General features: G+C 45.1%; 1 protein-coding gene and 1 long non-coding RNA gene across 5 annotated transcripts; one reads left to right on the top strand and one right to left on the bottom strand.

The window, feature by feature from the left end:
- Nucleotides 1-3117: 3117 nt before the first annotated feature.
- LOC120836619 lies at nt 3118-5422 on the bottom strand. The gene is made up of 3 exons (XR_006077234.1): nt 4854-5422; nt 4722-4791; nt 3118-3313 (listed from the first exon to the last, which is right to left on the bottom strand). It is a non-coding gene; the product is annotated as an uncharacterized LOC120836619 (long non-coding RNA).
- Nucleotides 5423-6124: 702 nt separating this feature from the next.
- LOC121047154 lies at nt 6125-10547 on the top strand. Of its 4 annotated transcripts, none has more exons than XM_042288170.1 (10): nt 6125-6428; nt 6690-6773; nt 6866-6934; nt 7438-7506; nt 8139-8207; nt 8280-8330; nt 8444-8482; nt 8559-8761; nt 9630-9789; nt 9861-10547. In XM_042288170.1, exons 1-10 carry the CDS (start codon nt 6401-6403, stop codon nt 9974-9976), a joined length of 888 nt encoding a protein of 295 aa, XP_042144104.1. In that variant the 5' UTR covers nt 6125-6400; the 3' UTR covers nt 9977-10547. The 4 variants fall into 4 exon arrangements, with proteins under 4 accessions (XP_042144104.1, XP_042144103.1, XP_042144106.1 ...); XM_042288169.1 differs by having other exon boundaries at nt 8112-8207; XM_042288172.1 differs by lacking the exon at nt 7438-7506.
- Nucleotides 10548-10967: the final 420 nt, after the last annotated feature.

Here is a 10967-nt window from a genome sequence, read left to right as displayed (position 1 = left end):
GTAATTTATGTACTCCTTTATTGTGAAATCAACATGTAGGAGTACGCATATAGATATATGTATTGAACTTTCCGTCCGCACACAACTAAAAACAAATGCGCATCGCACTGCAGTAGCTTTCTAAATTCCAGAAGGCAGTTGCTCAACACTGGCCATCAAGAAACTATTTGGCCACCCTGGCAGCATCCGGAAGTACTCAAATGAAAGGGGGTTTCTGAATAGGGGGCTTTAACGCTTGCGAGACCCCCAGGCAGCTTGGTGTGTAGCGCGGCGTCACTACACTTCAGAACTGACGGCTGGATTGAGTGTATCAGGCTCGGCGGCGTTCGTCACTTGTGTATCGTATGGTGACAACAAACACGAGGCAGTGCGTTGTAATGAATTTCGCTGTAAAGCCACGTTTTATAGAATTCAGTCTTTAGACGCATATAAATAATTAGTATGTTCTGAACCTTGTACGAGTCATGATGGTAAGCAGAAAAGGGCTTCTGACTGGTGCCATTTTTAGCGTTCGACGTGGGGCGTATGAATTGCTCACTTTTTAAAGATACACATGCGCATGCTGGGCTCCGAATATGGCAAGCTTGGCTGTGCGATGCTCAATAGCCATACAGTTTGCAGACAAAGGGCTGCTGGCAGGTGCAAAGTTTATTACTTGATAGTACATTGTGTGCTTTGCTTGTACTTTTAATCAACGAATGGGCCGAGAAACTGGGAGAAGGAGAGATTATAGCGCGCAGGGGCGTCATAACGTCGAGCTCTGGTTGGAATGATTAGTGGGTAGAACTAAAGCTCGCTGCCTGTTTCCAGTGCACTGGTAGAACACGTTCGAATGTGAGAGTCAAACGCCGGATGACGGCGTTACGCCTTCTAACACATTCGAGAAGCGCCGTGGAGACAAATGCAGCTACCTTTATTTCTACCCACTGACCTCTAATGTAGCAGGATAGATCGTGGATCGACGCTTGTCTCGCTTGTGTCGGGCGGCACCACCGGGGGTATCTAGAGCCACTAAATGAGCTGCGCGTAGTGTATCGGCTCTCCGTTCTCTAACATTGTTGTGGGCGCCGCCGTTCTGGCTCGTATGCAGAGCAGACGGAACTGCCGATCGTTATGATTCAAAAGTGCGACTTCCTCAGCATTAGATTCGGTGTTAGGGAGGTCATGTAATATTGCTTTGCTCTGTCGCGAACTGTTTAAACATTTGTGGAGGGCGGAAAAGCGTTTCTTGTGATTTCATTTAAAGCTTCAGGCAATTGGGAACCACGATTTTAAGACACAATATGCCCAAGTGTCGTTACTCTGAAGCGTAGCTTATTTAGAGGCACAAGGGGTATATAATGACACCAGCTAATGCATGGGACTCTATCGAAGAAACGAGATAAACTGAAATGTCTTATCTTGGCAAGACATCCTCGACAATGAACCTTTTATCCTGTTTTCTGGGAATAAGATATAATATTCTAGCCGGAAATATTAAAATGCAGAATATTCATATTGTTTTAATAAATATTTAGTGGTTTCCAGTCGCGGGTTGCGTCATTGTTTGTAGGTAAACTGTAATGAGATTCAATGAGACGAGGGGTCCCTAGAGCCAATGTGGAGTCGTTCGTGATCTCAGAGTGATTAGGGCCTAGCACAGGATGTTCGAAGGCCTTTACTGGGGACATTCGCATAGTTTCAAGTGCTTGTACATTTTAATTCTGGTGTGAGCTTTTGCTTTTAACTGTAGTGAGTGTTTCTGTGACAATCTAAAACTCGAGCGTGTCGTTCAAGTGTTGAAGGTGTCATTGATGTAACAACTGAAGTAAGCAGCGCCTGCAAAGTCGGTGGTGCTCCTGAACATTTTTTTTTAATCGACGTACCACAAACATCACTTGCGAGCACCGCGTAAAGGCTTCAATAGTCATACTTTTTTTGTGTTCCTCCCATAGACATGCCTGAATCCCTAAAGTCAAGAAATGGTCGCCGGTAATGCCACCGAATGGCTCCCGATACGCGATCCCGCCCACTACAATAGAGATCAATGGGTCTGCCCACTAAACATTCCAAAAAGGCCCCGTTTCCTCCTGTCTCTCACTTTCTTGGCGCATAAGCGTATGCTTTCCTGAAAGGATGGCATGCTGACAGCTGATCTGTGTGTAGATGATTCCACTGCTTACAAAAAATCAGTCAGCCAGCGCTCGCCCACAATTGAGACCAGCTAGGAAGTGCGCGTTCATAGCAAACAAACACAGCAATGAACGCGCCCTCAAAGGCATTCATTGTAAGGGTTTTACGCATATTTCAGCGTCTGCTCAACGGCACAAAATAAGGCGGAAACACTTGAAAGAAACCAAAAAAACAAGAAAAAAGAAAACGCAGACCTTCGGCTTTTTAATAAAAAGCGAACAATGCCTTTCTTTCGGCTTCTCGTAATTCTTGCTTTCATTCACAGATTTATTATTACTACGCAGTATGAGTGAGCATTCTAACGTCTACAAATCCACAGCCCCGCGCTCAACCAGCTCATCTCAGCTCGGGCCCATTCGTAAATTCGGAAGTCGAGCAAAACCAGCAGCACCTAGAATAATGAAGGCATCCGAACTCCACGCTCTTTCTCCATTGAACGTCATCCCAGTCGTATCCCAAGCAACCACTGGACATCCATCGGACATCCGATGGATATCCTTTTCGGATATATCGTACATCCGAGGGCCATCCGCGAAAATCCGAAGGACGTCCCGTGGACGTCCGACGGACGTACAAAGGTAAGAGTTTTGTACATCCGGAGGACATCCGAACAGGCATCCTCAGCGGACATACTTTGAATATCGAGCCTCAAAATCCCTAGGGATTAGGGCATTACGTCTAAAGGCCCGTTCACACTCTTGCGACCGAGTAAAACCGAGAGAGACCACACCGGTTTTTAAGCCTCTTGCGATCTCTTAGGACCAGCTCCGCTGCAGCGCATCCGGTCCTAAGAAGTCGCAAAAGGCTTAAAAACCGGTCTGGTCTCTCGGTCGCAAGAGTGTGAACGGCGCTTTATGCTTTACCCTTTACTTGGACAGCTATGAATGTTCAAAATGTCGTACCCTAGCCCGCATGCTGTGCCAATGAAAGACCATGAGCCAAATCTATATTGAAATAAGATGATAATTTTAATAGTATGCATTTTCTCCAGATCTTCTGGTGGCTCCACTCCTCGACAGTCGCCCTTTTTGTCAACTGTGCAATACCTTTCTGCCCTGGAAAGCTCTTCTGCCATATATTTAGCAGCTGTCTTGCTGTTGTCTGACCCATGTCCTAGTCAGACCTTGGAGGGAGTGTCCGTCTGTAAACAAATGAAAGAAATATGCTTTAATTATATTAATTGGACTATATGAATGGCACTTGTGCCTAGAGACTTTTTCAGTATTTTTAGCCTATGTTATATACCAGATTGGCTGTGTCGTGGAAAAGCAATCTCATACCTAGCGAGAAAAGCTTAAGATACCAGTGCCGGTAACTATCGCAAATTAACCGGACGAGTGACGAAGTGCTAGTCCTCGGTGGAGGGAGGCCGCTACGGCTCCCCCTCTCCCCCGCCAAGCAAACAAATTGACGAAGGTATGAGTGCATATTCACAACACACTGAAACCTACCTGTAGATGACGGGGAAAAGCTATTCCCTGTCATCTAAAGGGAAGTTTAAGTGTGTTATGAACATATGGTGCAAAATCCAGGCATGGGGAGGTCCCTCTGCACCATGCAGCCGTAAGAAAACAAGTTGACAAAGGCATAAGTGAGGGCAATTATCACATACACCGTCAACGTACCTGTAGCTCACAGCGGCAGACTGGATGTGCTTGACCCAGGTGTGGGGAAACCCCTCTCCACCGTGCAGCCCTAAGAAAACAAGCTGACAAAGGCATGAGTGCGTGCAATTTTCACATACACCTTCAACGTACCTGTAGCTCACAGCGGCAGACTGGATGTGCTTGACCCAGGCGTGGGGAAACCCCTGTCCACCGTGCAGCACTAAGAAAACAAGTTGACAAAGGCATAAGTGAGGGCAATTGTCACGTACACTGTCAACGTACCTGTAGCTCACAGCGGCAGACTGGATGTGCTTGACCCAGGTGTGGGGAAACCCCTCTCCACCGTGCAGCCCTAAGAAAACAAGTTGACAAAGGCGTAAGTGAGGGCAATTATCACATACACCGTCAACGTACCTGTAGCTCACAGCGGCAGACTGGATGTGCTTGACCCAGGCGTGGGGAAGCCCCTCTCCACCGTGCAGACCTAAGAAAACAAGTTGACAAAGGCATAAGTGAGGGCAATTATCACATACACCGTCAACGTACCTGTAGCTCACAGCGGCAGACTGGATGTGCTTGACCCAGGTGTGGGGAAACCCCTCTCCACCGTGCAGCCCTAAGAAAACAAGTTGACAAAGGCATAAGTGAGGGCAATTATCACATACACCGTCAACGTACCTGTAGCTCACAGCGGCAGACTGGATGTGCTTGACCCAGGCGTGGGGAAGCCCCTCTCCACCGTGCAGACCTAAGAAAACAAGTTGACAAAGGCATAAGTGAGGGCAATTATCACATACACTGTCAACGTACCTGTAGCTCACAGCGGCAGACTGGATGTGCTTGACCCAGGTGTGGGGAAACCCCTCTCCACCGTGCAGCCCTAAGAAAACAAGTTGACAAAGGCATAAGTGAGGGCAATTATCACATACACCGTCAACGTACCTGTAGCTCACAGCGGCAGACTGGATGTGCTTGACCCAGGCGTGGGGAAGCCCCTCTCCACCGTGCAGACCTAAGAAAACAAGTTGACAAAGGCATAAGTGAGGGCAATTATCACATACACTGTCAACGTACCTGTAGCTCACAGTCGCAGACTGGATGTGCTTCCAGCCAGACAGGAACGGGCGAAGACGGAAAAAACAAAGCGTGGTACGGATGATATGCGCGAAATAACGAAGCGGTTCAGAATGAGACTAAACTAACTTTCCCAAAAATAGAAACAAGTAGGCCGTTCAACTATAGGTGAACGAAAGTTGTGAAACGCTAGCCAACATCTGTACTAGTCCTTTAGGACGCTACTTACGAAAACATGAACGGAATGAATTTCGAGTAACACAAAAAGAGAGGGGGATGGAAAAAAAGGACGTGGTATGGAAAGCAAGTACTAACCCGAAATGGACAACTCAAGCAGATAGTTCAACTAGACGAAAAGTTCTTCTGGAACATTGTCCAACGTGAGTACTGCCACACACGCACCATACTACTTAAAACAGAAATAAAAATATTTTAGTAACACCGTTGTATAACCGTTGACACGCGACAGCAACAACGTGGACACGGAAGAAACAAAGAAAAAGAACAAAACTCGAAAATCGGGTTGCCAGCCGAGACAGGTGAGGTCGCGAAGCTGGCTATACCGATCAGTGGTTGTCGGTATATGATTCAATAAGAATATACTTCTCGCTACTTTTCTTGTTTGTTGTTAAAAATTAGGCATAATTATTTTACTGCTTGTTGCCGAGCGTGTTGGTGTAAACTGCAATTCATGAAATCAACGTAGGATAACACCAAGGATGACACCGACGGTACGACTGTGCTGTTATAATTTGTCTGTGGAGATTTGTTTAAATTGATAAGTCACCAAACTAATGTATGAATAAAACAAACGCTACCAATTTATTTATTTATTGATGTTTAACCCCGACGTCATGTAGTTTTCAACTTTTCTAGGTGCCGCTAGTGTCACATATCCGTTAAAATCCATAGCCAACGAAATCCATCGATATTTGTGCATTGTCGGCTCTAGGAGCGCGTGGTTTGGACTCTGGTGTTACCACGACCGGGTTTTACGTTTTACTGTCGGTGAAAGCGACGGTACCGTGAAACCGCCGCCATTTCAGCAGCTCAAGGTAAATGTTTAGCTTTTGCATAACTTTTTAGATCCGGTTAGTGTTGATGACTTTCTCACATCAGTTTTTCTGTTCATTTTCAGGGATGTATGCAATTGTGGAATTTACGCTAACCCAAGAGGTGGAGATCGTGCCTTGCACGTGGGTCACGGGAAACAAGTGTTTATGGCCGAAGGTGTCCACCGATAAGGCTGTCAAGCTAGTGCGAAAGGGGGGCCACCAGGACCAGGGTTTTCTGAGTTCGAGGTGACTGTGAAAGGACTATTCAGTGAGTATATTGCATCTCTTCATGCGTGCAGCAGTGTTCATTAATTGTAAGTATTTTTTTCTTATGTAACTACAGATTCCTACGAAGAAGGGCGATCTAAGTTGGAGCGGTCGCGGTTCACATCTGATCTCTCGGACGAGGAGATACGCCCAAAGCGTAGGAGATTTCGCCCCACACGCTGGAGCGAGTCCGACTCAAGCTCGGATGAATTCCCGGAAGCCCCGATGCCGCTCTGCGCACGGCAGAACTCGCGTAACGCTATTTGATTTTTATTTTGTTCTGCAGCTGACAGCCTTGTTGACCGTTGCAACTGTTTCTTAACCTTTAGCTTAGAATTCGAACCTGGCACTTGATAAGTCTAGGGTGTGTCGTCAGACGTACTTGATCTGTCGTTTTACGTAAACAATGTGCTTATATAGGGGGTTGGGGCACAACTGCATTTTTTATATCTTGGGAGATCAATTTGTACTTTTTTCATCTTACAATTTGAGGTTTTCTGGTCGCTTTTCACAGCCAGTAGCCAGAGACTGGAATCACAGAGTGCGAGCCCGGCAAGATCAATACACAGTGAAATGTCGCAAGCTGCACTAATGCGAGGTACAGTTTCTCCTGAAAACCACTTATATTGTTTTTCGCTTTTTGTATTCTAATGTTACCAATTCCCAACTTAATCAGACATCTCCAAACAGGTGCTAGTGGTTCGTCCCAGTCGTCTAGCACTTCGATAAACACGCTGGCTCCCAGTCCACAAGATAAAGGTAGCTATAGGGTGTTTTCACTGACGTAATTTCGTCCACCATTTTGTTGTTGTGAGCTGTCTGGCGTGTGCCAAACTCGAGCATTCCAAGGATTGACACGCCCCCTCAAATGCGTAGAGCACCGCTGACATCATCTCAACCGGTTACGATGTAATCCTTCAATGTAGTAAATTTGTGTGAAAAAACAAGCTAACAACAAAATGCCAAATTGACGTTATGTGCGAACAACCTATAATGTATGGCCATTTTACAAATGAGGGGCTATGCACATATTGCTGCAAGTTGAGGTGCAAAGCTTGCAGAACCAATTAACTTTAATTTCATTTCCGTGTGAGCGCTGAAGTTTTATATTTAATCAAATTTGGGCAAGCAAATATATGGAGCACCATGCCACCAAAAACAAGGTGGCTTTCTTCACATCTAGGAACCTAAATATGAGAAAAATCCATGTCACCATGTAACCTTCTTGCATGTAGCCCCTTCAATTGTCTTTATCTTCGCAGGTGCCTGTGGTTCGTTCCAGACACCTAAAACGTCAACAAGGACACCGGCTCCCAGTTCACGAAATAAAGGTACATTGCATGATCGTTTTACAAATAAAGAGCTACGCACACTAGCAGTGCAAATTCAAATGCAAAGCTTGCAAAAACAATCGCCATCTCTTTCATATCTTTCTGGGTGAAGTTTTATATTTAATCAAATTTGAGCAAGCAAATGTATGGAGCACCATACCGCCAAAAACGAAGTGACTTTTTCACATCTGGAAACTTTTCGGTAGGCTTTTAGCATATTAAATAAAGTGAACTCTCCAGAGGTGGATATTTTTTTGCCTGGAAGTTTTAGCGTGCGAGCCCTGCTCAAGGTATACATTGATTGTATGTTTTCCTTTCTGTTTTTTAAACAACAGATATGGGGGCAACAGGTTTCTGCGCTGTATGTTTTCCACTGTCGGAGGTCACATTCTGTTGATATTACATATGTAAATTTTTTTCCTACTTTTTTAGGCATGTTTTTTAATTTTGTATTCTGTGTCATTTGAGCTCTTGCATGTATGCATGGTGCACCCTCCTGTAGGCCCACGGGCACTTCAAGGGCAGTTCAGAAGTACCAAATAAATAAATAACATAAATAAATATGAGAAGCAATCCAAGTCACCTTGTACCCTTATTGCATCTAGCGCCTGCAGTTGTCTTTATCTTCGTAGATGCCAGTGGTTTTTCAACCGCATCTCAAACATTGACAAGGATGTCGGCTCCCAGTCGATTAGATCAAGGTACTTTACTGCAGAATTGTGTTGCAGCTGGGTATTAAGATATTTTGTGTGTCCTTCATTAAATTTTTTCAGCACTGCAGGCTATGCAACACATGACGCCTAGCACCAGTGCTTCGACCTGCGGTAAGCTAATTTGATTTCAATTGTTTTTCTTTCACAGCATGGTTGCACAACTTTGAATAGTTTTGAAATGGCTAAGCTCTTGACTTTTTGCCATCTTTTTTTTTTCTTTTTAGCTGATCTGCGGGCCACTGCTAGGATCTTGAGTGCTGCTGGTAAGTAGGATGTTGTCTCCTGCCTGCACTAATTTTATTTGCCAATATTTATTTCAAGCCTTTTCTTTGCATGCAGAGTTTCAGCGACGGGTGCTGAATGGGATGAGCGTCATGAGGAGCCAGCAGACGGAGATAATGGACATGATTTCGACATTGCTACGAGCGCGTGAGAGTTTCGTTGTAGAGCCCAGCCAGCCGATCCTCGTTGATCCCCTCGACACTCCTGAAGCAATTGAGGTGTTTGATGGCGCTCTTACAGATGCCACGAGTGAGGCTTTGGTAAGCAATTGCTGTTATCAATGCCTGCCCATACTCTAGTTTTTGTCACTTACTGAGGCAAGTATTGGTGTTTGCATTCTCTAGGCTTTGCTGTTATGTCTTATCCCTAGTGTGCAGCTAAGGTTAAGACATGTAGATAACAAATAAGCTAGGAGCAAGCTGTGATTTTAAATCGAGATGCATCGAAGGGGTGAGACTGCCTGTTCTCTGGTAAGCAACAAAGGTGTTTGTAATGGTGCTATACTTTAGCATTATTTCATGAGTGTAGAGCAAGCTCTGACTACTTCCGTATTTCTTCAAATGGCAACTCTGTCCCACAGTTCCAGATCTTAGAGCATGGGAAATGACTAATGAGATAGAACAATGACTAGGAGGTGTAAACAACTGCCCAAATAAAATAAAATTTGGGCCCTCACATTCCTTCAATCTTTCTCAAGGTATCACCAGTTCACTCATACTGGCCTCGGAGATAAAGAGGGGGTGTGAATTGGCTAATTGTAAAGCCTAGCCCAGTTAATACAAGCTGTAAACCCATTCATGCTCAGGTTCTTTCTATCCAGCTAACCTTGAATGCCAAACATTTTTGGCTATACTTGCTTTCTGGGTATCGTAATGCTCCTTATGTCATGTCTTACGTTCCCCAGGCACCAGCCCCACGTTTTATGTGCTCAAACACGGCATTGGCATTTTGCATGGACAGTGAATTGAGGATTGCATTTTCTTATAACCAAGGTTATTGCCCCAAGATGAACCCTTTCCATGATATAAGTAGCTTTGGGGATAGCGTTTCACTGGTCAGAGTAAAACAGCGAAAACTGGCTATGTCTTGTTCGTATTAACTGTGTCGTGCTCTGTACGTTCCTTCCAGGTTGTGGAGCTGACCTCCCTTGGGGACCTGTCTATCAAAACAACTGTAAGGTCTATGCTTGCACACCTGATTAGTGACGAAGCTGCAGCCAAGTTCAGCATGGATGGGCGCAAAGGGAAGAAGGTTTTCCGTAGCCTTAAGCTGTACAAATTGATCTTTGGTAAGTAGAAGTTTGCAACGCAATTCCCTGCCTTTTTAAGTTGTACTATAAGGGTCATCTATTGCTTTCAGCTGCTATAAAGCGGACAAAGCACTGCAAAGAGTCTACGAAAAAAGAGGTGGAAACGGAAGTCAAGGAGTGGCTTCGCCGCGCAAAGGAGAGGTGCACCACTTCTAAGGGAGAGTAGGCATCTACCTTCAAGTGTGAGAAAGGTGCCTCTGCCCTGGTTCTGATTGCAAATAAAAAACTATTTTGCTGTCTAACATCCTTGTTTCCTTCTAGCTTACGAAACATAAGGCCAACTGGCACTGCGACATCACTACGTAAAATGTAATCAAATGATTGCAAAATTACTTTAAAAAGTAGTACACATGCATCACAATTCATTTGATTACTTGTAGTCGAGAACATACAATACTGTTTTTCTTTTTACCGCACACAGTATCAGCTTGAAAGGAGCTTACAATTCTAAGGTTCTAGGCCTCTATTAATGGACCTTCGGACAACACTTGAAAAAAAAAAACGAATTACCGATGTGTCCACCTCTTTTTTTCCCCGTCATACCTATTGAATGATCTTGGAGACCCCAGAAAGCATCTATTGCGCCCCTCAAACCCTTAGCAAATCCTAGAGGGCCCATCAGACTTTGCAGAAAATTGTGATGGGCCCCTATGGAACTTCAGGAAATACTGTGATGGGACCTCTTAAGACCTCAGGAAATCTTGAAGGGGCCATCAAATCTGTCAAAGAATCTTGGGGGGGGGGGGGGGGGGGGCCTCAAACCTATCTTCATTAGGGAAAGGTATATCCTCTGCACAAAAAGGTTCTGTTATGATAATCGTTTAGTGCAGAATGGGACCACTTTTAAGTAACTGTTTTTGAATGGTTTCCCAATACCTATTGGGATATGTTCGAACATCCACAAATGGACAGCCCTCGGACATCCATTTCTGTATATCCACAGGACGTCCACTATTAGTCCGAATTTGGACGTACGGAAACGGATGTCCAGTGTACGTCCGACGGACGTCCTTCCCTGGCAATGGATATTCGGCTCTTGTTCGGACGTCCGACGGACATACGTGGTTGCTTGGGATGGTGCCAAACAGTGCTGCGGAGTTGCCTTCGAGCTTGATTACAACCACCGCTTTGTCGTGTCTCGCGGCGCCAGGAACGAC

This window comes from Ixodes scapularis, unplaced genomic scaffold (assembly GCF_016920785.2).
Source record: "Ixodes scapularis isolate PalLabHiFi unplaced genomic scaffold, ASM1692078v2 ptg001212l_1___fragment_1__unscaffolded, whole genome shotgun sequence".
Lineage (NCBI taxonomy): Eukaryota > Metazoa > Arthropoda > Arachnida > Ixodida > Ixodidae > Ixodes > Ixodes scapularis.
Note: the sequence above shows the minus strand (reverse complement) of the source record. Positions and strands in the feature narration are given on the sequence as shown.

Bases quoted from the DNA above. Each gene is read 5' to 3' on its own strand.
- LOC121047154 (XM_042288169.1), top strand. From the start codon at position 6,401: ATGCCGCTCTGCGCACGGCAGAACTCGC. The intron at 8,483-8,558 runs GTAAGTAGGATG...CTTTGCATGCAG, and splicing joins TAGGATCTTGAGTGCTGCTG to AGTTTCAGCGACGGGTGCTG. The intron at 9,790-9,860 runs GTAAGTAGAAGT...TATTGCTTTCAG, and splicing joins GCTGTACAAATTGATCTTTG to CTGCTATAAAGCGGACAAAG.